The sequence below is a fragment of the Squalius cephalus genome (assembly GCF_949319135.1).
Source record: "Squalius cephalus genome assembly, chromosome: 19".
NCBI classification, from domain to species: Eukaryota; Metazoa; Chordata; class Actinopteri; order Cypriniformes; family Leuciscidae; genus Squalius; species Squalius cephalus.
Window position 1 is genome coordinate 21,392,221 of NC_137140.1, and position 27,481 is coordinate 21,419,701.

A 27,481-nucleotide genomic window follows, 5' to 3' on the forward strand; every position below is an offset into this window, starting at 1 on the left:
ATTTTTGCTGTTCTTTATATTTCAAAACCTCAAAATTTCACCAAAGTCTTAAGATGTCGGTCTGAGAGCGAGAATATGACATTTGTTATTATATCATTTGTTTTTGACTAAAGAAAAACACAGTATAGATATATCAGTTCAAACATTAAAATCTCAGTAATTCTTCCAGATAATGAAATCTCACAATACCTTACGTCACATTTTACCCCAAAAATAAAACAGAATTATATAAATGATATATGTAATTCAGCAAGGACACATTCATTTGATAATGTTTCTTGAGCATTAGAATGATTTCTGAAGGATCAAGTGACTGAAGGCTGGTGTAATGATGCTGAAAATTTAGCTTTGCCATCACAGGAATAAATTATACTTTAAAAATGTAAAATAGAATACAGTTGTAATAGGGGTAATACTTCACATGATTACTTTTTTTCAGAATTTTTGATCAAATTAATGTGAGCATAAGAGATGAGTATAAGCGACTTATTTTAAAAACATAAAAAAAAATCTTATCTACCACAAACTTTCAAATAGCAGTGGGTATAATACCCCCTTTAATTGTAAAATATGAATTAGGTTGGGCTGTGATGTCCCAACACATTGATTACTGAGAGTTTTCTCAATATGTAGAGTATATATATATATATATATATATATATATATATATACACACATATACACTGTATATGTCATCGGTTATTTTTGCCTTACAGTAATGACAACTTCGGAGGGATTATTTTTGAATATGAAATTTCATGAGTCACCCAGAACTAATTGAACACACAGACACATTTTTCTTATGTTGTGCATAACTGTCTCTTTTTTGGATTTTTATTTTCTTACAAACCAGGAAGGTAATGTTAGTGTTATGTAACAGGCTGTACAACACAACGAAAAGACATAAAAAAAAATACAAACATGAACAAATAATACAAACAACTGAAAAAGCAGCAATGGGCCGACATGAACCCCGTGTTTTCACATTTTCCAATTTACATAGCAAGCATTCATTCAGACATCGCCATTGGCAATAAAGCGCGATAACTAATGCGAAATGTACACTCAAGTATGTCATATTGGCAACAAAATAAAAATAAAAAACAACTCAAACAAATGGATAGATATGCCTTCACAGAGGGTCCTGTAAGTCTAGATACAATCAGAAGAGAGTTGATTTTTAGTTGTTGTCATTTTTTCCAGCAAGGGCTTACAAATGTGCAATCTTAGTCATAAGAGAATACAAAAAAAAAAAAATGGCAATAAGTCTAGCATGGAGTAAACAATCTATTAAAAACAAATCACATTCCCAGTGTAAACACCAATCCTGGGATCAGGTATTCGAGTTAGACGGCTTCAATACTCACGATTCCTCATGAGTTCAGGCACATCGACCTGATATAAACAGTCCTTGCTGTTGAACAGGATGTTGAATGTAAAACATAAACAGTCCTTCCCATTTTCTTGTACCTGCCACCATTAACCACCATCTTACATTAAAGTTTGTGAGTAAACGAATGGGCTTTTCAGCACACGTGACTTCAGAACAGAAGACAAATCTGAACACAACACGTGTAAACAACGTCTAAAGCAGTGAAGCATGTTAAACATAAGACAAGAACTCCCACAGGTGATTGACCTTAAATAATGGGCAGCGAATGATGCAAAGACAACTGGCACACACATTTGGCCAGAACAGACAGACTAATACAGATATAGCTTGATAAATCTCTTCTCCAGCTCTTTTTCGAGTGCTTTGGGGGTTTGTTTATATGCATCCATTCAGTTAAATGATGTACTTTTGCCACAATTTAAAACAAAAATTTATATTAGGGGTATGATGGGTCAGATAGAGAGTCTCACTCCATCGATGGTTACAGTTATATCTGTGTATTGACAAAAAAAAAAAAAAAATCAATTTTCTAGCCATCCGAGACATTTCTTAACTTCTTGTCTTTATGTAGACATTTTAATACACTAAACACTGAATCTACTGTCATTTGTGAATAAATACACAGCTATAAAACCAAATTTTTAGAGCAGAATTTGTAAAGCGAGTAAACAAAGCGATGAAATAAACAACAGTAACACTGAGTCTCTTCCTGATCAGGAGATTTTGCTGACACTTCTTGACGTTGTCAGTGAAACAGGTCTTGGTTATTTCCAGGTTGATTTGTCCGTTGCAAGTCTTAAGAAAAACACTAGTATAAATCAAGGGCTGTGCTATGAATAGGTGGTTTTGTGTTGCTTCAGTCCAGTTTTATTTCTGAGAGAAAAACAGGCTCCCAAAGCCAAAAAAACAAAAAAAAAAACAGGGGGTGATACATAGATTTAGATGTGTGAAGAGACAGAAAAATAATGGAGAGCCTGCTGAGCGAGGGAATTTAATGAGAAAGACTAAAAATCGCCCACCAGTGTCCGAAACATAAAGTGCAGGCAGTGTCTCTGTCTCTGGGGATTATCATCACCATCCTTCTAAATGCAACGAACACAAAAGTATGTCTGAAACATGCAGAGATCAATGAGCCGGTGCAGCAAAACAATGCTAAAATCCTCAACGCCTCAGCACTGAAATTTGGTTGATAGTGAGGAAGATGATGCTGATATCCTCGCGCGAGTCTCTTTTTACTCCACCCGTATGAGCAGGCCGTACAGGAGCGTGCCTCCTTTCTCCTTGGTGATCCACTCGATTTCTGCATTGCTGAATCGAGGGTCAAGGGGCTCGCTGATCCCCAGCGATGTCGGCCCCACTTTGTACGAGCCTGGCCGCACACACACCTGGAAGCCAACCTGGGCCTGGTGACAGCGGAGGGAACGTGGGTCTCGGAATCTGCACAGAAAAGTGTAACCGTCATCATTTTATGTATTAAAGTTCCACTATTATGCTATTTTAAAGGTTCCTAATTGAATTTTGAAGGTCTCCTACAATAGGTTAACATGCATGCAAAGTCAAAAAACACTCATTTTCTTTTTACCTTGCATGCATGTAAACCTATTGTAGGAGATTGTATTTTTCTTCTTATAATATACAGCATCACCTCTTTTCTCACAGTGTCTGAAACAATTCGATAAAGGATTCAGTCTCTAAACCCCTGCTTTCCGAGAACCTACTCTGCTCTGATTGGTCAGATGGCCCAGTCTGTTGTAATTGGTCTACTGCTTACAGCAGGTTGGAAACAAAACGGCCATTACCATATGTGAATTTCAGCTCTCAAAGCCTCCTAAGCACTTGTAAACACAGTGATATGAACAGTAGAGATGGGTACTGTTTAAATTTTATCGATTACCGATAACGCTAATCAATACCGGTACTTATCGATACTACTCTCTATAGTTTGATGCAGAAAGACATGATTTGAAAGATGTTGAAAGTTATTTTATTACTGCTGAATTTCAGTACTGCAGTTTACAAATGCCTCTACGCAAACAGAAAAAGGCATATAAATCACATTTTTAAAATAAAAAGGCTCTTCAGAGAGAGAGAGAGAGAGAGAGAGAGAGAGAGAGAGAGAGAGAGAGAGAGAGAGAGAGAGAGAGAGAGAATACTCAGCATACCATAGCTAGGGTTGGGTATCATTTGAATTTTAACGATTCCGATTCTGCTCATCAATTCCTAATTTTGACTCCAATAAGGTATAAAGCTTATCGTTAGTCCGTTATTGACCCAATTACGTACCGGTCCAAAAAAAATACCGGTTCTCGGTACCCATCCCTAATGAACAGTAATGATGGTGTTGGTTTTACTGTCTCAATTCGATCCCGAGTCCTCATCCTTTAGAAGTGGGCGCAAAGCAGATTTGCTTTCACAGCACAAAGTCTTCTCGACATGTCGACAACACAAACCAAACTTTTCCAGGTCTCAGCTACAACTACAGTGTTTGAGGGCGGGTCAAAGTAGCCGTTGGTCATGGGCAGCCAATGAAGACCATAGGCATTATGCAAATGTGTTACAATCCTAGGTAGGTTCGTGCAGGAAGTAAGACTGGAATTACTGATGACCCGTTTCAGGCAGCTCAGAATCGGTTCTTTCTTCCATTTATCATACGAAAATGCATAATATGCGCACTTTAAAATTACATTTCTAGACAATCATGTTATGTTCTCTCTAGTCTTTTTCTTTAGAAGCACTGCTGTTGACTTACTGCACTTTTGGGGCAAAGGCCTCCAGGCCAGAGTAGCGTATTGTTGGAGAAAGCTGCACACGGGGAATCTCTCGCTCTGGCGCGCTGTTCTCTTCAGGCTCCCCGTAGCTGCCGTGACCCTCTGTCTTCACCGGGGAGGAAGAGAAAATGGAGGACGATTCTGCTCAAGGGAAAACAGAGAAGCTCAGCTGTGCAAAAATATTCTGATCTCCTTCTAATTCACACTTTCATGCATTTCATTATCAGATCAACAAAAAACTTGGCGGTTACTAACCTGACAAGAGTTGGTTGTGGTCCAGGATGCGTCTAAGGGAGCCGACACTAGTGCCGTGGTACGCAATATGCCACTTCTTGAAGGCATTGGAGACTTCACAGTGGGTCTTGATCCTGTTAAATACAGACGAGAGCTATTACGTAAGCAATTGACACTACATAATTTGCACATTATCAGAGCTTTATTCCTGAATTCAATTAAAAATAACTGACTGGAGTGCAAAGCGGCACCAGCCGAATGGTAGAGCGTAGTCTCTGGGAGGCTCCCCTCGCTTGTAATAGGCCTCATCGCCCCTTAATTTGTGACAGGACTCACAGTAGCACAAGTTGTACTTAGCATCCTCATTAAAGTAACCATCTGAAAAAGAGGATGAGGTGGGATATGGAGACAGCAAGACTTTTAGTAAATATACCGTCGGAAACAATCAGAAAATAAGGGTAAAAAATAAAGGTTTAATAAAAGTCTGCATAAAGTGAGCATAAAATAAGTCGCTTATGCTCATCTCTTATGCTCACATAAATAAAGGTTTATTGGTGTAATGCAGTCGTACCGGGCAGCGTGAGCAGGTCTTTGAATCTAGAGCATAGCGCCTGATACTCGCACGTCTTGTTGGGGTTGACCTCAGGAGGAGGCGTCCAACAGACACTCTCCTTTATACCTGCCACAAACAGACAGCACACATGTATGGGTAAAGCAGAATGACAACTAAAGTCACTGCAAGACATGAGGTCAAAATTTCACGCACCATCCACCATATCAGCCTTCTCCATGTCGGCCTGACAACGCACGTCTCCTCGTTCCCCGCCATCCACCGGCACGTGATTTGTCACTATGGTCACCTAAGAATACAACAACAACAGGAGACAATCACTTCCTGTGAATCTAAACAAAGCTTACATAAGGAGGCTATTATGAAAAAAAAATATATATATATATATTTAGAACAACACATTAACATAATATCTTATATAACCAGATATTATTGCAAATAGTAAATATATTATTAATAACAACAATAATAACAAACTGTTATTAATAATAACAAAATGTTTAATAAAACTAGTATTTTCTGACAAGAAAAACATAAATAGAAATATTATAAAAAAGTTTTTATGAAATTACTGTGAAAATGTTTGTAGGGCAGATAAAAATATTGAATATTATTAGTGCAGTCAAATCGCATCTAACGTTAACGTTTGTAAATATGTTTGTGTGTGTGTGTGTGTGTGTGTGTATGTGTGTATGCATGCATGCATGTAAATGTATATATACTTTATTTATTTTTTATTATATATATTTTTTATGTTAGCAGCAATTACTCACGGTTAATCGATTTGACAACACTAAATATTATATAAATAATCAATAATAATAGCAAAAAGTTTAATAAAAAATATTATAACTTTTATTAATAATAAAACTTTCTGACACTTACTTACAATTACTTTTTTGCAATTAGTAACATTTTTGTTATGGACCTTTAAAAATGTTGGCAGGGAAAGTAAAACATGATATATCATATAAAGAGTTAATAATAATAATAAATCAATGTTTCTTAAAAAGTATATATTATTTACAAAAAGACGAAAAAAAGGGGGCCTGTGAAAATGTTGTCAATCAAACAAATAAAAATAATATTTTTGTAGTGCAGCCTGTGATTTTGGCATGGGAAATAAAACCTTTTTGTTGAGGCCTAATTAGTAACAGGATATTACAGTTATAGGTTCTGACCTGTTCACACTGGCCGTAAAGGTCAATGAGCGGGTAACAGGGGCTCGGGATGTCCTGGGCTGCTACGCCCTGATCCATGCCATTAACAAACAGATGGAGACAACCACTGCTGTCCACCAACAGCCCCAAAACTGTCCCTTCAGGACAGGTGTCCAGGTTAGGACCATAGTTCTCACAAATCTGAGGAAAGAAGAGAGAGAATGAGGTTAGGAATTATACCAATACAGTAAAGAAATGAGAAGGACATTAACCACACACAAATCAGAAAATAAAATGAAAAACATAAATATGAGAGGAATTAAGTAAAACAAGAAAAGAAAGCACAGAAACAAAATAAGGATGTTAGGATCAGGAAAAGAACCATACAAGGGATGTGACATCACCTTCAGCGAGTTGTGGAAAACAGAGTCTCGTTGCAGCAGCCAGACTGAGCGTTTAAGGCAGCAAGCTGTGGAAGGAAAGTTGAGGCGGTCTGGAGAATGACCAATCACACCCAGTGACAGGGAGGACGTCCATGATGGATTCAAACGGTCTATCTGAAACTGAGGAAGCGATGGAGAAACATGACTTTCCCGATTGCAGAAATTCCATTTTTATTACAGATATTTTTCACAAATTTCCTGGGAAGAGGCAATTTTGTTCTCTTAAACAAAATTGCGTTTGTAATAGGGCTGTCAAATTATTAATCGCGATTAATCGCATCCAAAATAAAAGTTTGTTTTTACATAATACATGTGTGTGTACGGTGTATAATTATTTTCTATATATAAATACACACACATGCATGTATATATTTAATAAATATTTGCATGTATATACTGTGTATATATATTTATATTATATATAATTTATATTATATATAAATATTTATATATAAATAACACATTTTCTTAAATATATATATGCATGTGTGTGTATTTATATATAGAAAATAATTATACTCCGTACACAGACATAAATTATGTAAACACAAACTTTTATTTTGGATGCGATTAATCGTGATTAATCGTTTGACAGCCCTAGTTTGTAAAAATTGTATGGACAAACTTCCATACACTCTGCTGTATGGAAACAATGCTATATTCTCACGTTTTATGAGATTTTCCAATTTTGCAAAGTTAAATTTGCAACTTTGGATGGAAACATAGCTACTGACACAGTCTCTCACTTCCAAACACACTCACACACAAACACACCTGGAAGAGCTGCTGGCGGGGCAAAGCTTGCGCTGTGACCAAAAGTCCCTGGTTGTAGCTGGACACCCGGGCGGCAGTCAGGTTCTGATTGGACAGCTGGATATTTTTTCCATGGTTCTCTAAAAACGTCATGACCGTGGGCGCCAGTGGAGGCTCATTCTCACACTGAGTTGGACAAGAAAAAAAAATAAAAAATTAAGAGTGAGATAAAAAATACAACAGATAAAGCTTCAAAATATGATGGTTTGAGATGGCACACCTCTCTGACAGGAGTGCTGTCCTCCTCTCCCTCACTGCAGCTGTCGGACGAGAGCGAGGGAGCTTTCACGCTTTCTGAATCCTCAACTAGCGTGGAGCTGACAATGGACACGGCCGTCACCTTTCCATACAGGTCCAAAACAGCATATACGTTCTGAAACATGCGGTATAAACATGGGTGAGCAGAACGTACAACTGAAAAATCATGTTCTCCACTAACAGATATAGAAAGATACTGGTACCTTCGCCACTGCAGTGGCTGCTGGTCCCATATCTTCTCCATCAATGAGAATGTGCATGGTATCGTCGCTGCATCTCTTCACCCCGACACGATTTCCCACCTATATTACGATAAACAAAGAAGGGATGTGTAAGAGGAAGCAGATACCCATCATTCACAAATTCACTGACTCGTCCACCCCTTGTGGTTGGTTTATTAAATCTTTTGTGCAAATGATTATAGTTTCAGCTACGAATTAGCGTGATTGGCGTGAACGGGCCTTAAATATCTTACCGTGAGCCGATCTAGAGAGCAGCCGTAGTTCTGTCTCTGCAGCACTCCGTTGCGTCTGACCTCAGAGCCGGCGAGGACCCAGGTGACCTTTGACCTGAGCTGGGTAAGCGTAGGCGAGAGACCGCTGAGAGGGCAGGACGGTAGATCAGGGGGCTGCAGGGTGGTCAAACCCACATGAAGGGAACCGGACCATCTGTCATCTACCTTGTTGATTTTCACCTAGAACAACAATAGGACCATATATGAATAAGACTATTTTTGGTAACACTTTACAATCAGGTTCTGTTTGTTAACATCAGCTACCACATTAGTAAATACAAACTAACAATGAAAAATACATTAACACTTTATTTTATAGTGTCCTTGTTACACGTTACATGTAGTTATTATAGTAATAAATTATGCATAATTATGCAAAACCAAACGCTAATCCTAACTATATAGTAAGTACAGATTATTTATTAACAAGTTAACAAATATTATCCAGTACTTAAATGTATTTATTATGTATTACATTGTAAAAAAAAGCACCTTAAAATATGTAACTAAAAGTTTAACCACAAATACCTCAAAAGCGTTTCTTAATGTTAATTTCAAACATTTATTAAAACATTATTAAAAGTTGTATCTGTTAATGTTATTTAATGGACCTGAGCGGACATGAACTAACAGTAATAGCTTAATAAATATTGCTCATTTTTTGGATCAACTAATGTAAACTAATGGGTTACCACTTTTTTTTTAAGTTTTTCAGCTGTAAATTAATAATGTTCCACATCTCACCTCAAACAACTCATCCGTTTTGAGCTCCTTTGCACTAAAGACGATTCCATGAGCATATCCCCCGACCCTCAGTGCTTGACAACCGTCTCCTAATAACACCACATTCTTACCATGTTTGGTGTGCAGGCGATGAGCAACCCCTGCCACTAGAGAGTGACAAAAACTGTTTACAACTCGTACTGCTTTCCAACACTTGGCATGAATGTTAAGACCTGATCTATAACGCATTTTAAAATGGTTTCTTCAATCTTAATAAATGACTACAGCCTCACAAGCAAACATACTGTAAAAATACAATACCTGGGGAGTGTATGGGTAAGCTCTTCTCTGTGATATTACTGGTGCACAGACTGTTATCCAGCGGCCCGGAAGAACTTGTAATGGACACTTGCACACACTGACCATAAAGATCGATCACAGCAAAGACTTCTAAAAAAAGGCAGATGGAAAGAAAGACAAGAAGGGGGACAGAAAATGTTACTAAGTTCTGAAATAAATTGTGCATTGAAGGATTTATTCTGCAAATGTGTTTCTATCTTTGTTTATGCGCATGTCTTCTTATCGGATCAAATAAAAAATATTCGCCTCAACTGAGCACATTCATTTTTATGTGCATTTTTCATCCAGCGCTTTTTAATGCGCTAACCCAAAATTTGCATAAAAATCGGTGGATGGAAACACAGCTACATTTACATAAAGTTAGGTGAACTAGTTCCCTTGAAAATTACCTGATGGCAGCCCGGTACAAGCTACACCCTGGTCGAGCCCATTGATGAAGTAATGCAGGTCTCCAGAAGCCGTACGCATCATTCCGATCCTGGAGCCTGTGGTCAGAGAGTCCAAGTCACAGCCGTAGTTATTCCTCATAGTATTCCCATCCTGCATGATCGCTGTGCCACTACAGAAGAGAAAGAGCAAAGATATATATAAGGTATCAGTCTGACAAAGAAAGGATTTTAATGCTCTGTATAATGTGGAAATCCATTAAATTACTGCTCACCTCAACATCCATGTGTCATAGTCAATGTCAGTCATCGTATTAGGGAACTCCAGTTCCTCTGGTCTGATCGCTGTAACTCCTATGCACAATACAAAAATCAACAACAGGTTCTTATTCAGATCCGGGCTACATTTTTACATTTTTTGCTTCCATTAATGTTTCAGAATTGGAAACCAATATTTTTCTACCGATACAGACAGAACATCAAACTAAACGACTCTGAAAGTGTTTCCCGCAAAACTAGTAGTAGTCGGATTCCTGAACATATGAACCAGTAACTTTCAGTGAATCTAAGATTTGTAGAATTTGTTGGTAAATGAGTTGTATTTCTTTAATAATAACCATTCGTTAGATTTATAAAGCGCTTTTCTCAGCACTCAAAGCACTTTACATGGAAGAGGGAATCTCCTCAACCACCATCAATGTGCACAATCCACCTGGATAATGCAACGGCAGTCATATCGCCACCACACACCAGCTTATTGGTGGAGAGGAGACAGAGTGATGAAGCCAATCAGTATACATGGGGATGATTAGGAGGCCATGATGATGGACAGAGGCCAACGGGAAAATTTGGCTAGGATGCCGGGGTTAAACCCCTACTCTTTTTCGAAGGACATCCTGGAATTTTTTATGATTACAGATGGTCAGGACCTCGGTTTAATATCTCATCTGAAGGACAGAGCTTTTTGACAGTATAGTGTCCCCATCACTATACTGGGGCGTTAGGAGTCGAACCCATACAGACCACAGGGTGAGCACCCCCTGCTGGCTTCACTAACACCTCTTCCAGCAGCAACCTAGTTTTCCCAGTAGGTCTCCCATCTAGATCCTGACCAGGCTCAACCCTGCTCAGCTTCAGTGGGCGACCAGTCTTGGGCTACAGGGTGATATGGCTGCTGGCTTAATTGAATCAGTGGTGTTTCTTTACTTAAAGGTGCATTAAGCAAGTCTCTGAGTTTTTGCAGAACTATGCCCCCTCTGGCGGCAAGCAAAACTGCAACCAGAGGTGTGCACGCTCACGGACAAAAGTTTTCTTTTTTTTTATCTTACGTGGAGTTTGCGTTGGTGTTTGAAATGAACTATAACCAGGTCTCTTACAATCCATCTTCTACGGAGAATGCCGGCGAATACACAAACCTGCCAGGCATAGCTATGTGAGTGTGCCGTGAACGCGCATGACGTCACGCCCAGTCTAAAATTCCGGCCCGAATCCCTCTTATTTATTTTACTTTACAGGATTATAGAGACAATCTCAGTGATCAGAGAAGGGCTCATTCAGCCCATCAGGCAATTGTTTAAGCATGTATGGGTTAGAAAACGGGTATTTTTAACATGAAAAGTTGCTTAATGCACCTTTAATGAGCGATTTTCCTTTAGTAAATGAATGTAAGTGAATCAGTGTTATTTCTTATGCGAATCAGAGGTATTTCTTTAGCAATTCGGTAGTATTTCTTAAGTAACTCTTTAGAATTTCCTTAATGAATCAGTAGTATTTCCTTAGTGGAAGGGCTTAAGCAGCCACAGAAAAACACGAGATATTCTCCTTTCATTTTATCTGATCAAAAAAATGATTTATATTCGGGAACCTGTCTGATTGGTGGATCTCACATCGGGTCCCAGACAGACTTTAGCTCAGGCATTTCAGAGGGTCATAAATACACGCAATTCTACCGTTATATTAAGCATTACAACATAACCTGACACAAAAGCTTATGTTTTCTGCGAGAGAGCGCCTCGCTACAACAATCATGGAAAGAATGTGTGATTTATTTTGGTTGGTAATCACAGGCGGTAGGTGAACCAACTCTAAACATTCATTTCTTTGTAGCATAATAGTTTCAATTTGCGTGCGCCGCACAACCTACACATCACAGCATAAATGCTCTCGATACATTTTTTGTTATTAAAGCATCTACGTTCATAAACCACTGTTAATTTTAACAGAAAAGGCAAGCATACTGCATGCGGGAATTGGCGTGCAGAGCGCTCCTTTTGTAATCACTGTTGTAAAACTGTCACTTTTACTTCATTGCGATCTCACAAAGTTCTGTTATAATAAATGAAGCTGACTGCACAATGAATCTCTTATTAACATAATGTCTAACACCTGGTCACTTCATGAGTTTTCTCTGATCGGCTAGCTATCCATTTGTAAAAAGACCAGGTGTAAATGGCCTCCGAAATGCTTTCGGGACGGATTTAAATCCTATCGATCAAACCACTTCATTCCAGACAAAACTGGACAAGTGTAAATGCATCTGGTTTTGAAAACACATATGTCAATTTTACTCCTCCCAAAATGTTGGGGGCATGTTATAGGCTATATGACATGTTATTATAGCCAGACATGACAGCACTATTGCAACACGCATCGCCGCGGATGAGTATATCTTCAGCAAGCCGACGCACAAACTGCCGCAATTGAAACTAAAAGCAAGTCACAGATGCTCAACACACAATCATCTTCATTAAAAGTAGTGAGACTAAATGATCTTACCAGTGCTGATGCTGCTCCTTCTCCTATTGTGGTCTTTGATCTTGAAATTAGCTGATGATAAATGAAATGCAGCTCATATCTGTTGCTTTCGTTGATGTAAATTTGCATATAGCGCGGGAATTGAAGATCAGATCTATATTCGTTTTGCGGAGACACTATGTCTCCAAGTGTAAATCAAACCATTTTAACAAATCAGATAGCTATCCGATCATTAAAAATGCATGAAGTGACCAGGTGTAAACAGGCCCACAGTCTCAGACACGCAATGGATTGTTTGCCAAATCTGTTTCGCCAATATGCTATTTTTTTACAGAGAAAACTGATCCTAGACCAGCAGTTATAGGCAGCTTTTCCCTCTAAAAGCAATCAGAAGCAGCAGCAGGCAGTGGTTTGAGTGAGAAAATTCCACGCTAGACTCAAGTCTTTAGTAAATTACTGTTTCTTTAGTGAATCAGGGTATTTTATAAAAGCTCACCTGCTTCAATTGAGCCGGACCAGCGATCCACCATTTTCTGAATCACAATTTCAAAGAGCTCTCCATCCCGAAGGCACCTGTTCAGTGAGACACACAAACATAAAATATTCATTTAATCGATGTCTGATCCATTAGGATGAACCAGCAGGATCTAAGAGCACTTAAAAAAGATCATGCTAAAACAAAAGTAACCTGTTTGAAATGACGATGGCATCATTAAACTCGCTACGGCAGTTCTGCCTAAGTGCCGTTCGGCCACCGTTAGTGATGACTGCGTTTGTGCCGTGCAGCTGATGAAAGCGCAGGTCGTTGGCAGCTGTACCCCCCGAAACTGAACATGGGCTACCAGGAGACATGGCAGTAGGGCCCTCAGAACTGTCATCAGGCAAGGGAGGGAGATCGGCTAAAAGAGAGAGAGAGAAAGAGATTTTTTACTAAAGGCCTGTGCTTCAAGGTGTCTACCATCCTTTCATTTCGACTCCATCCTTGTTGCTCTCACCCATATCATCCATGATGGTGGCCTGAGCAGCCTGTCCATACAGGTCCACCACTGCATACACGCTGGACGGGACATTCCAGGCCGCGGGGCCTTGAGGCACTCCGTTCACAAAGAAATGCAAACTCCCATCCTCCTTTCGTACAACTCCCACTGTATCTCCAGCCTGTAAACATTCACATGAGGCACGCCAATATAAAATCCTCTAGAGCAGTAACACATGGCGCGTCAAATAATGATTCTATCGATTACATTGTTGCACGTTTGACATTCATTCAAGAGATTCGTTAAAAAAAAACGTTGATTCATTCATTAATGAAACAAGTGAAATCTCATTGAATTATTTATTCAAACCGATTTTTTCGGTTCATTCAGAGTCATTAAACATTTTAAATAGACTGCATTAATTGATATTTTGTCTAGTAAATTACACGTTATTTTGTTTAGTTGTCTGGGAGAATCGTTATCTGTTTGATTCTCAATTTATCCACAATCGTACAGCTCTACGGCCTCTCAATATTTCCACCAAACAAAATTACATATTACTACTCTTGCATCCTTTTTTTGATTATGGTGAAGTGCTTTCACACTATGTTAACATGTTTACTTGTTGTTGCTTATCCATGTTGTATGCACGGACTAGACACTGGCATAGTCACAATTGTTTCTATTTGGGCTGAAACAAACAAACAACCAAAAAAATGGTCACTATAAACTTCTTGTGTAAAAAAAATAAAAAAAATAAATAATAAAAAATCTGTGTTGAGGTTTTCCCAAAATTCTCCTTTTGTGTTCCACAGAAAATATAACAGCATAACGATTCGGAACAACATAAGAACGAGTAATTGTTCATTTTAAGTGAACTTTCTTAAAAATACTGAAAACAGAAGTAAAAAGATTGAGCAGGGCTTCAAACTCACTTTTAAACGGTCTAAGTTGTGCCCGTATTCATCAAGAATTGTAGTTCCATTGTGCATGACACCATTTCCTGTCATCATCCAGGTTCCTGTGGACATAACATTGAACTAGATTAGTTGTCAGCCAACACTCATGAATTTCATGCTAGAGGTAAGGTGGCCTTGACTCATGAGCACTTTGTTCAGTCAGCTGTGTAGTAACTATGGCAGTATCTTACCTGAGCGAAGGTTGGTCATGGTTGATGGTAGCTGAAGATATGTGGGGTTATGAGTCGTCACACCAATTTCTATAGAGCCTGCCCATTTGTCCACCATTTTATCGATGCGCACCTGGAAAACCTCATTGGAGTGCAACGGACGGTTGCTAAGCACAACGCCGTGGTTGAAGTCATCCGTCGCACTGCACCAGAGATCAACATTTTATTGAACTGCCCCCACAATGCAGTGCCCCTATTAATTCAGTAGGTAGAGATCAGTTAATTAAAATATTTTTGGATTAAATTAACTCACTGAGGCCGTAAAGCAGTGCGTCCATCACTGATGATTGCAGCCTTCTGCCCACAGTTTGCATGAAAAAGCAAGTGGTCCGGGACATCAGGCTCAGGAGTCAATGAGAGAGCAGGCCGAGGGCGGCCCACGTCAGGTGACAGCGCCCTCATGATGGCATTGTTGCGGCGTAAACGATCACTATGGTTATGGTTGTGGACAATGGTGACCTTAACTGCCATGCCATAGAGATCCACCACTCCATACACTACGCCAGGAGTCTGATTGGCTGCAACGCCTATAACGTCATTTTGCAAAAGTATATTAGAAAATTCTGTACTAAATGTGAATCTCTTATTGCTGAGATCTTAAGTGCCTCTCTCACCTTGATCAATGCCATTAATATAGAAGTGCAGAGCTCCACTGGCTTTCCTCATCAGCCCTATGTGATCTCCCTCCTATAAAAGACAACGACATCTTGAGTATTAGATTGCATGAGATGAACATAAAACTCACAGATCCAGCAGCCAACTTACCTGGAGTTCATCCAGGCTGAATTCACAGTATTCTCGACGAGTCCCCTTCCCATTGGTTAAAATCCCACAACCACTCATCATGATTGTGCCTTAAAGACAACAAGAATGTGATGAAAAATGTGATTTAATTATTACCTGCTATGTAGAAATGCTTGATAATAAAGAGTGTACCTGAGCGTAAATTGGTCATTGTTGCAGGGTAGTCGAGATTATTTGGGTTGTGAGTTGTCACTCCAATCTCAATGGAACCAGACCATTTATCCACCAGTTTGTCGATGCGAATCTGAAATAAACAAGTGAAGGAATATCATTTTTGAAGGATCATTGATTTGTAAATAAATAAATAACATACATATTTATAGAAATTCTTGATCTTTGCAGAAAATTGAAGAAAAGACTATTCTAACTTTTGTACTAAATAATATTTTTTGTAATAAATAAATAAATTAAATTAAAATATAAATCAATAAAGCAACTTTAATGAGAAAGTCTTTTCCATCCCTTGTTTTCAATCTTAAAAGCTATTTCAATAGTAAATAAAAAAAAAAAATAATAAATAAAAAAATTTTTTAAATAAAATTATTTTTAACGGCGGATGGCTTACTCTTTCACATATCTTAGCATGTGGTGTGTGCATGTGTATGTGTGCGTGCCTATGTATGCATGCATTTGTATGTGTGTACGTGTATGAAAAAAAAGTGTCCCAAATGAAAACTGTGCAACCCAATGTCACAAAAAAAGACTTATATATATGTATTATAGTTCATTTTTCAACTTTAAAGTGTTAGTTTCTTTCGTTCGTGATTTTTTTGTTTTTTTCTAAATAAAAATCAGTGAATTTATTCTCGTTTTTTTGTTTTTGTCTATTTAAATTCTATTTACAAACTCACTACACACAGCAATGGTCAATAACTGTAATTTGTTGAAAGCTATTTTTCTTCAGAAAAAGATGACACCTTGCACATGAAGATAGCACTTTGTTTTAGAATTTTAGTCAAAAAATCTAAATATGTGAAAAACACCTATTTTAGCTTCAGGTTCTAAAGGGTTAAAGGCACACTATGCAGTTTCCGTTTTTCTCAAACAGCGACCCCTAGAGTCACTGTGGAGTACTTGTAAGTAACGTTACTGTCGTAAATACCACTCACGCAGAGCCGTTTCTGCACTCTTCCGACCGAGCTTTCTTCGTCGACTCTGCCATGATTCACGTCTGAAATGCGTGCTAGTGTCTTCCATAGAGGCTGCTTCACATGTTGTTGATGTATGTGGCGTCGTGCCATAAAGCAAGTCGTGATTCTCGCAAGATTTGTCGGGGCGCCACCTTTTAAACTTGCATTGCTGGGTTTGCCAGCGGCGTCCCCCCACCCCGCTTTGCTATCGGGATGATTCGCCCTACTACGAGTTCTTTTACCATCGAAATGATTTCGAAGCTGTTATATTAAGGTACAAATCTTGCATAGTGTGCCTTTAACCCTTTCAGACTTAAAGGGACACTTCACCCATTTGCATTAAGCTTTGCATTGTTAGAAACCCAGTCATACTATTGAATGGTCATGCAACATTTTTTCATTTTCCCCCGAGACGAGAGAAATCTGTATTTACCTCTTTACACTTCCTCCTACAATGACGCAAAAATCGTCATTTTGCGTCATTGTAGGAGGAAGTGTAAGAGGGGGGGATTTCTGTTAAGACTACAAGCACTAGATCCACCCTTTCAAACCCGCCCATAGGGGGTTGGACCTAATGCGCTAACAGACCTATCACAAATCAGTGCGAGTGCGTTTGATTTCAACGGCAGAAACCTGCAGAAAACAGGGACGAAGAAAGCTGAGTAGTAGGGGTTACCATACTCTATTTCCCGGACATGTCCGGCCGTCGAGATCGACAAAAATGTCCGGGATTCAGCTTTTGCTTTCTGCGGTCGCCATCCATTGTTTACATGCTCACCTTTTTAACTGAATTCACCCCGATTGGTGAATCTGAATGTAATGTTTACATGAATGCTAAACAAGTGATCGGTTGATTTGCGTTTTAACATTGCTAAGAAAATACCCGCACCTCCGTGAGAGATAGCCCATGAGACCGGTGCATCTCACAGGCGCGCTCATCAGTAATCACAGTAATACAGGGAGCAGGACGAGGCTAGCGCCGCGGGAGAAAGACGCGAGGCCGGTGGCGTGATCGGTTGAAAGACGCGAGGCCGGTGGTGTGATCGGTTAATGTGTGTTTTACCATTGCTAAGAAAATACCTGCTCCTCCGTGCGAGATACGAGAACAGTGCCTCACAGGTGTCGGTCGTCAGTAATCACGCCACCGGCCTCACGCCGTTCTCCCGCGCCCCTCAGCCTCGTCCTGCTCGCCACAGTAAACATGATGAATGGCGACTGTAGAACGCAAAAGCCGAATCCCGGACATTTTGGGCAAACTCGTCACGGAGACTCACTCGTAGCCTAGCCTTGCCTTGATGTTTTTGTTTTCAACTGCGCTGTCTTACCGGTAGGCGTGGCTTGGGAGTGGCCTTGTAGGGCATTCTGGGAGTTGTTGTCTTTCATCCACATAAGCCAAAAATACATTTTCTGGCTTTTCTCAGTCTAGAAAGCTCCAAATTCAAAAATAATTTCACATTTCTTCTACATAAATGACCCACTTTCAATACACATTCATGTCTCCACGGGTGAAATGACCCTTTAAGTTTAAAATATTCGAACTGACCCCTCCAGCATGAGTTTTTCAAAGCGACCGTTATTTAGAACCTGTCACTTTATTGTTTCCATAGTGACGCGTCATTCCTTGTCACGTGACACAACACAACCACAACAGAGCGCTGAATGAATGATGATCCGCTTTTATGGCATTTTTCCCTTTTTATCCAAAATATTTGGATATATAAATACCTTTATAACGATCGCGTTAGTTGAGCTGTATGCGCGATGGGCGGCGCCATGTTAGTTTGTCAGTTCAGAGAATCAGATCTGTTGGATTTACAACACATCAATTCCTCCACTTGTCACAAAATACATGAAAGTAAGTGGCCGGTGAACTGGGAGAAGAATAGGGTAAAATGTCAAATTACTTACACAATGTGTATCTGACATGAATAAAACGTGTCGTCTTATTATAATGGAAAGGATTATTATTGCCGCTTCCATAGACATCAGTGTGTATTTTACAAACTCAAATTCATTGTTTTGCTAGTAATTATGTGATTTTAAATGTCTGAAACCTAAAATAAAAAGCATGTGGTTGAAAACACTGAATAGTTGTGATATATGACAGCGCTGAGCGCGTCCGTCTCTGGCTCAGTGCCAGCCAATGCGCGAAAGCACGTTTGAATTTAGCAGTTGATCACGTGATGCACTGACCATTCTAATCACACCGGTGTGATCGTACACTCCAGGGACCAGCCAAGACTGATCACACCGGTGTGGTCGAACGTGCGAAAGGGTTAAGGCTAGATACTTAGATATTACATCAAGTAAAAATTTAACACTTTCCCAGTACTTTTAATACTTCTGCATATAATTATATACATACAGTTTTTTTCCACAGAAAATACTCCTAAAAATATCACAACTAACACCTGTATAATAAAGGCTGTCATCACATTTAGAATGTAAATGCTCATACCTCAAACATTTCATTGTGTCTGAGTGGCCGATTGGTCATGACGACTCCGTTATTGAACTCATCCAGCGGCCTCCTTCTTTCTGCGGTCTTATTATTGTTGCTTAGTTTGATCAGCGTGCCACACTTCTCATGAAACAGCAGTGCGTCATTGGTCGTCATGCCGCCAGCGGCCACCCCCAGTCCCGCTGCCCCACCAGAGCTCCCCGCTGGGCTGCTATTGCTGCTACTGCCTCCGCCTGTCCCTCCGCCACCAATGCCACTATCACTTCCTGTTCCTCTGCCACCACCGTTACTTCCTGTGCCGCCCCTCGAGGAGTCAGAGCAACCTCCTCCACCTCCCACCCCCAAGTCCTCTCCACCCTCATCCTCCGAACGATACAGAGAGACAATGGCATTGTTGAACACATCAAATAACTGATGCTCAGTCAAAACTGTGTGGACAACAGGGAGAAAAAGAGCAAAAGATAGAGTGAACCACAATGACATCGCAGATTAACAACGATTACTTAGGCTGGTTTTAGAAGTGACGTACCACTATCAGGCTCAAAGTTGTTTGGAAATTTGTCCGGCCGACTGTGCGTCCTGGACACCTCAGGCACTGATGAGAAAAGAAAACAGTGAGCATTTGTTCATTACAATTGGGCCGATGACATATTAGAGTGTCCATGATAAAGAAATGGAAAAATCATAAAAAGTTAAAATTCATGAACCAGATTCTTAGAAATGTACTCTTTTTTTTTTAATTTATGTTGGTTTTAAGAAAAGCTTTAATAGAATGACCCTAAAAATGTCATGTGGTATATTAGGTGTAACCATCATGTAAAATGTAATAACACATTTTCCTTACAACTTGAATACATGCTAGTGTACACATCTGAATCATTTTTTAAAAAAAAGGTTTTTAAATATACACTACGGGTACAAAGTTACGATTATTAGTGTATTACTTATGGAAGCATGTTTTCAACATTGATAAGAAATGTTTCTTGAGAACTAAATCAGCATATTAGAATGATTTTTGAAGGATCATGTGACACTGAAGACTGGAGTAACGGCTGAGTATACTGGAGTAGCTTTTGACCAGTATGTATATTTCAAATATAATGAATTTATTACTAAATACCATATCAAATATTTGGGGTGTCACGATGCATATTTCTGCATGTTTCAAGGCATCACGTGACTTAGATCTTTTGTGGACAAAAGTTTTTCAAATATTAATAAGCAGTTTTGTTAAAAAAAATTATTTCTATCGAATAATAACAGGTACTTCCACCAGTAGTTCTAGGAACTATGAAAAGGTTCCTCCGGTGCAAAAGCCCCTATTGACCCAACTACTTTTGAAGACCTCTCCATCACTCTAGCTTTACCTTCCTCCGCGGATCCATTCATCGCGGCTGTTGTAGCAGCAGCTGCAGACAGCATGATAGCTCCAGCCCTGTCATCATGGTTATGGCAAGCATCTGCCATCATGGACACCGCTTGCATCGACACCATCTCATCCTCCGCCTCTTCATTCTCTTCCGCTTCCATTTCAGGTGGTGGTTCACAGCTTACCACAGTCACTTGGGTACACTTCCCATAGAGGTCCACCACGGCCCACAAACGAGAAGGAAGTCCACTGGCTGCTGTGCCGCAGTCCTGCCCGTTCACCCACAGGTGCAGCTCTCCTTTCCCATTCCGCTGGATCCCCACACGGTCCCCTTCCCCAAGCTGGTCCAGGTCGCGCCCGTACTCCTCCAGGACTGAGCGGCCGTCCTTCAGCACAGAACACCCGGACACGATCCACGAGCCCCCCTTCAGCCCTGTGGCACTGCTGGGAAATTCCAGACCGGCTGGGTCCAGCGCAGTAACGCCGATCTCTATAGAACCGCTCCAAGAGTTAACCTGGACCAAAGAAATGCGAGTTAGTTAAATGCTAGTCAAATTACAGTTCGTTTATCCCAACTAATCAAGCATCTTCATTGATTTCTCATTTTATAAATGATCTCAGAACCATGGAGCAGTGGTTAGTGCATGTGAACATGTTATGTTGAGCCCTGGTTCTCATTTGAGTGGCACAAGTTCAAGCCTAGCATGCAACATATTATGATACTATGTCTTGTGATCCTATGTTCCCATGTCTTTCCATCTTTGGTAATTGACAAAATCAGTGACAACAGTAATAGCGTAGATAAATAATAAATAGTATTTATATATAATAACTATGTAATAATAATGCCTTTTTCAGTTCATTCATCAACAAGGTATCCTAGTTTTGTTGCGACCTGAGCAGCTTATGTTTTTATAAAACACTGGCTTTGAAATTAACATTTGAGCTGTTATTAATGTTGTAGCACAAAATGTCAAAGTTGCTGCCTGTATGCGGATGCTCATTGCCATTATTATACTGCTTGTTAGCTTCACATCCACCTTGCAGCCAGCAGATAGCTTAAATTAGACTGTAATATCATCTTACAAGTTTCATAATAATGAAACATTGATTTGATGTTCTCTCTGCTCTCAAATTCTTCTCAGTCTGTATTGATTCACATATATGAACACCTAATTCAGCATATTAGAATGCTTTTCAAATACTTTTGAATGGAAGTGTATTTATATACAGTATATTTCCCCTTAAATAAACTATATTGAGCCAAGACAATTGTTTATATAGGCTATGATGTAAAAAAACAAAGAAGAATCTTGTTTACAGTAAACCACTATTGAAGTCTATGTGACTCATATTTCTGTTCAAGAAATTATATTAATGCCTCTCTTGAAAATTGTGTTATCGGAGCTATAAAAGCTGTCTAAATCATCCTTTTAGTGGCGAGAGTGGGGCTACTGTTTTAGACAGAAAAACTTTGTTATGAGTCCACCAATGTGTGTCCTGTGTGTGGAGTTAGCTTCAATGGAAAAGTACTTTGTGGATGGTTACTTCCCTTTCTGGCATCCTATCACACATATTATATGAAAGTTACTGGGGTTATGAGCATTACATGGTTAACACAGGAAAGTCGTCTGGCTGCTGGCTAGAGCTACATGATTCTGGATAAATTGAGAATCAATCTTTTCACTATTCTCCCACGATCCTGAACAGACACCTAAACAAAACAACATGTCATTTACTAGAGGTGTTCTGACAAATGTTAATCGCTGTAGTCTATTTAAAATGTTTAATGACTCTGAATGATTTTTTTAAAATCGGTTTGAATAAATGATTTAATGACTTACTCAAAAATACTTTTCTTGTTTCAATACTGGATGGATCAGCGTTTTTTTAAAAAAAACCTCTTGAATTAATAATTCAATGACAATTACATTTTTAACATTCACTTGATTCAGATGATTGCATAATGATGTAATCGATACAATTATTATTTTAAGCGCCATGCTACTTTCAAAAGGTGATATACTTCGTTTTGATCACTTCCGATTTCAGTTTTGAGTAGAAAGATTCGTGGACGCCGACGCTCTGACATAGATCGAATGCTTGGTCTTTTTTTCAACTTAATTTAAGGGGCCGCAAAGCAAACAAGCATGTTGATTGTTATTTTTGCAGACTGACCAAGAAGGGTATAAGTTAACCTCAATAAACTTTTAAATGTGAAAGTAAGTTGATCGATGGAAAGAACTTAACAATTATAGTGACATGTTTGTAAACGAAATAAACCAATTAAAAGCCATTTATGTGGTGTATCTTTTCCGTTCATGGTTAAGTGCTAATCTAATTTGCAATCCCGCTGAAAAATAAGCGTTCTAGCGTGAAAATGTTGCCTATAATGCACCTTCTTATCAAATTCACATGATCAACTTCTCCTCTATTATGCTTGGGAACTAATGTGGTCGGAACCACAGTTTACAGGACTGCATTCTCTGGAATCCTCTCAAGCGGAGGACTTCTACATTCCGATTGGTTGCCGCCGAAACGCGTCATAGCTCATTACCATAAAGTTGACCTGACTTCAACTCTTCTCGCCGCTCTCGCTTTCCAAGACGCGACGCTCTCTGCGGTGTGAACGCACAGTTAAAGTTCTGCGTAAATAAGGGTGTGGCCACTTGAGTGACAGGTGGATTGCCGCTGCTGTCACTACTAGCTGTTTGTCTGCTTTCTGTTAGCCGTCACATCACCTCAGCTAATCCCGTCTCTTTGCCCATGTTCAGTTTATCAACAACCATAAAAAGACGCACGGTGACGCGCTGCCAAGATGGCGTCGGCCAGTTCCGCCCACTTTGGGCTTCAAAAATGCTCTTCAGAAACCTACATATTTTTCTTGACATCCAGTCTATGGTTGAAATTTGCAGTTATGGCAAGAGGTGTGACATTTCCGAAACATGCTCGAAGCAGTTGAGTTGACCAATCACAACACATTGGTCCAGCTGACCAATCAGAGCACAGTCAGCACACTGCGCTTTTCAGACAGAAAGGAAACAACACTAAAGAACTTTTCCTCTTCGGTCCCCCTACAGGTTGTAAGCGGAATTGTCCATTACCACTGTCGTAAATAATTTCGCCTAGGCTACGCAGCCTACTGTCTCACCTCACACACACTCGATGTTTATCCAGCACCGGCTGTCCACAGACAAGGTAGAGTATGTCGCATGATTTTATGAAAGTATGATGTATTGCAACATCAGAAACGAAGAAAAACAAAATAATGACAATTGTAACGCTTACCGTAAAGCAAGTCAAATTTGTAGTTTCTTATGTCTCATTTGAACTACAGAAACGCTACCCAATCTGGCAAACTTGCAAGTGCCTTTCACCCTGTTACGACTTGATGAACCACTGATATGATTTTGGAAATATTATTTTAAGGTAAAAAAAAGTTCTTTAGTGTTGCATTTAATCCACCTTATTTTTCAGGAAAGAACGTTAATGTGTCTGGCTTCCAGTGTCATTCGCTTCCAGTTATTTTTAGCTGTAAAAACATCTCATTATGCTGCTTGATCTTGCAACCTGGTATTTCTTACCATATTATTTCAATGTATTGTCCTAATTATAATTATAAACATGCTGGTTTGTAGCGCAAACTGTTTTACAGTTTACGCATTTTGATATATTTTTCTCGTTATTTCCCTATAGAGGCTAGTAAATCGAAAGTCTCGCACATTCACAGAAAACACCTTAATTCCTTGTTGAAAAATAAAGTGGATAGAGACTCTCGAACTAAACAGAGCGTTACTGACAGACTGAGAATGGAGGTGCTGCAACAATGAACATTCAAGCATGAAAGCATATTCTAGCAGACCAGACCCACATGCCACAGATGCAGTTAATAAAGCAACATTCCATTAAACAAATCTCCATCTCACACTGTTCAGTGAAATGTTGTCTCTAGATTTTGCTTCATCACTGCATTCCAAATGTCTTTATGTTTATGGTATGTAGGTTGTCAGTGGAGCAGGGCCGTGTGTATCTGGGTTAAGGCAGGCTGAGAAGAGGGACAGGTGGCATTGAATGTGATAAACGTATTTCTCTAATCTGGTTACATAAGTGACCAGCAATCTGCTTCATTGTCATTTTCCCCTCTGTCTAGAAGTGATGAAACAGAAAGAGTGAAAACAAAGGAAACAGGAATATTAATCATAGCACAATACGAATATTTTTTTTGCTGTGCAATTCCTTTATCAAGTCTTAATTTCTAGCTTACAGCCACATAAACTGAAAGTCCATTTTTTTGGATTCTCAGACTATTTTCCCATTCTCAGACTATCATAAAATTGTTCAGACTGCATTTCAATGATCAAATCTGTCTAAAACACATCCTCTAACAAGCATTTTGTCTAGGAGCTGACTGGAGGAAGCCACAGTTCAAAAAGATGGAAAAATATACAGCATCAGCCTATAAATGTTAAACATTTCCAGATAACAACAAGAAAGTCTCATTCACTAGGAGTTGCATTGATTTTTTCGTTTTTATAAAATCACAATAAATTACAACAAAATACAACATACGTGTGCAAACATGAATTTGTTCTTAAAGTCACCATATAATCAAAATTGACAATTCTTATATTTTTATGGAATATTACAGTATTTATTATTATTATTCACAAGCCTCACGATTCATTTTGATTACGATTCAGTGGGTAATGATTCGATTATAAAACAATTCTCCATGCATCCCTTTGCATCTTTTACTCCAATTAATTCAATAATAATATTTTTTATTTTATTAATTATTTTTTGTTCTTTTTTCTTTGCTATTAAAAGATAAGTATAGTACAACAAATACAAACAAATGAAATTAACAGTGCTTTACATTTTTCATTTTACTTCGAAGTATTCAAGTAAGAAATAATACAGAAATGTAAATGACTATCGCAACTTCTGTGCCGACGTTATCCTGATTTTAATGTTAATGAATTTGGAGTATTCTAAAACAAGCGATGGTCAGCAACCACATGCCTTTCCTTAACAGCCTTTCGTCACTCGTTGCAAACATATATGACCTTCTCTAAAGATGTGCTCTTGCCTGACAGCATGCGCAAGCAAGGTGCCAAAGTTTGCCATTCTCAAAACAGTTCTAACACAATAAACACCTTTTATTAAGACCCTGATTGCAGACTTCTTATCAGCCAGCTGTGCATATGCATATCTGTGCTGTTGTACAGAGAAACCTCACAGCTCGAGCTATATATACAGCAGCTTTTCTTACTTTTTTACATTTAAGATGACATATCTATGTATAAATTTATCTTAACACGGTTAAAAGGCCACCCAGAGTAGTTTTGGTCGTTCTTACTTCTTACATTTTTCCTAGATTTTGAATGAAGTTATTGGTGTATCATGATTTCAAAAACAATGTGTACGTACACATGCTTAGAGAATATGTTGAGTATCAGGTTATACTTATTTCCACAGAAAACTTTCTGGAATGCTTGCCATCTGTTCACTGTTACATGATCAATTAAATGATCTTATACTGACCCAATGTGTAAAAACAGGATTTTAATATTTAACACCATCTTCTCTGGTGGTCAAAACCATAAGCTAATTTTAAGTGAGAAACAGCTTAATGAAAAGTCCATTGATAACACTACAAACAACATGAACTAAATGCTGTTCAACCATCTATTGAGATGTATTGGGATAAAAGTAAGATATCCTAGATAAGAAACAAAAGTTAAACATTTTTACTTGAATCTGCTGTCTATCAGCCTTGTGAAACGATACTGACTGAGAATTGAGAACAGGGAAAATCAAATAAGCTTTTTATCATTATGAAATATGATGATGATAATACAATCTGATTTAAACTATCTGCAAGCTGCAAGGTGGACAATGAGCATCTGCATACAGGCAGCAACTTTCACATTTTGTAACATTAATTAAGAACACCTCAAACGTGAATTTAAAAAAAATAACGAAACAAAAAAACAACAGAAGTTGCATGTCACAACAAAACTGGAATACCCTGTTGACGAATAAACCAAAAAAAAAGGCATTATTATTGCATAATTATTAGCTATATATAAATTATATTTATGTATATAGGGTATTACTGTTGTCACTGATTTTGTCTCACAAAATGGAGGGGGGGAATGATTATAATTTGTAGGGAAGATGTGTTTTATCTTTGCATACTTTGTAAACGAAAAAAAAAAATAATACAATGTAAAATTCATGGAGCCTGGGACAAATATTCTGTGTGGCCCCCTTCTCCCCTAGTACCAATGAGTGGGCCCTTCTCTTGTCACAGGGCCTGGAACAACGTTCCTACTTGTTCTCTGTCACCATGCTCTGCTTGTTTTGGTCATCTCGATTTTGTAACGAATCACCTGAGTGATCAGTGACTCACTCATAACACTGTAAAAGATGTAACCTGCTGAAAGGGTCACTGAACAAATCAGCGAGCGAATTCAAATGAATCGATTCCCTGGACTGAGCCAAAACCAGTAGCTAACAGCACATCAAACGGAGTGTATATATGTTTACATGGGCTTCCGATGGAACAAATATAGTAGCATTTCCCCCAAAAATATGCGGTATATATCCAGACCGTTGTGATCATTAACAGATTCATCTCGTTAACCCGATGACAGTCCCGGAATAGCCAGGCAGGACAGCATCCAAACATCACCAGCACTGACAAACCATGACAGCTCACTGCAAACCCGCAGCACACGCACGTCCTGAGACATCCACACACCTAAACACCACACATGACCTATGAATAAGATCTGACAGACCCTCATGCTTAAGTAATGAACCACTGCAGACGACATGACACACACTCACACCCTTTTCTCGATCTCGATCTCTCTCTCTCTCTCCCTCTCTCTCTCTCTCTCTGTTGAGACATGCTTGTTTACCTTCTTGTCGATGCGGACAGTGAAGACATCGCGGTCTCTCAGCGGCTCCCGACTGAGGACCAGGCCGTGATTGAATTCCTGTACCGGCTGATTTCGTTGAGCGGTTCTGTTGGAGTTCGACAAACCGATCAGTTTTCCGCTGCGCGGATGCAGCTCAGCCGCCATCTTCGCACGGGCGGCGCGGTGCACGACAACCAGCGTCGTTTTGCGACAGTAGAGTGCCGCTTGTGGGCAGTTCGCGCTTT

The 27,481-nt window shown here is 39.2% G+C and overlaps 1 protein-coding gene across 2 annotated transcripts; it reads right to left on the reverse strand.

The window, feature by feature from the left end:
* Positions 1–1,898: 1,898 nt before the first annotated feature.
* On the reverse strand, positions 1,899–27,432 carry neurl4 (neuralized E3 ubiquitin protein ligase 4). 2 transcript variants are annotated; one of them, XM_079850508.1, is made up of 30 exons: positions 27,237–27,432; positions 20,306–20,822; positions 19,468–19,533; positions 18,936–19,366; positions 15,480–15,591; positions 15,309–15,397; positions 15,158–15,230; positions 14,797–15,070; positions 14,505–14,686; positions 14,290–14,375; positions 13,373–13,535; positions 13,066–13,276; positions 12,874–12,950; positions 12,399–12,449; positions 9,899–9,977; positions 9,627–9,796; positions 9,199–9,327; positions 8,899–9,044; positions 8,116–8,334; positions 7,844–7,942; positions 7,603–7,755; positions 7,344–7,508; positions 6,531–6,689; positions 6,148–6,327; positions 5,162–5,255; positions 4,967–5,074; positions 4,629–4,773; positions 4,417–4,529; positions 4,143–4,302; positions 1,899–2,830 (listed from the first exon to the last, which is right to left on the reverse strand). In XM_079850508.1, the coding sequence occupies exons 1-30, from the start codon at positions 27,399–27,401 to the stop codon at positions 2,626–2,628; spliced, it is 4,821 nt and encodes a 1,606-aa protein (XP_079706634.1). In that variant the 5' UTR covers positions 27,402–27,432; the 3' UTR covers positions 1,899–2,625. The 2 variants fall into 2 exon arrangements, with proteins under 2 accessions (XP_079706634.1, XP_079706635.1); XM_079850509.1 differs by lacking the exon at positions 12,399–12,449.
* Positions 27,433–27,481: the final 49 nt, after the last annotated feature.

What these genes read in the sequence shown, in the direction of transcription:
- neurl4 (XM_079850508.1), bottom strand. Translation starts at nt 27,401, where the DNA reads ATGGCGGCTGAGCTGCATCCGCGCAGCGGAAAACTGATCGGTTTGTCG. An exon ending in CACCATCATGGATGATATGG is followed by an intron (nt 13,277 to 13,372) that starts GTGAGAGCAACA and finishes TCTCTCTTTTAG; the next exon opens with CCGATCTCCCTCCCTTGCCT. An exon ending in GTCCGGCTCAATTGAAGCAG is followed by an intron (nt 12,450 to 12,873) that starts GTGAGCTTTTAT and finishes ATTTATCATCAG; the next exon opens with CTAATTTCAAGATCAAAGAC.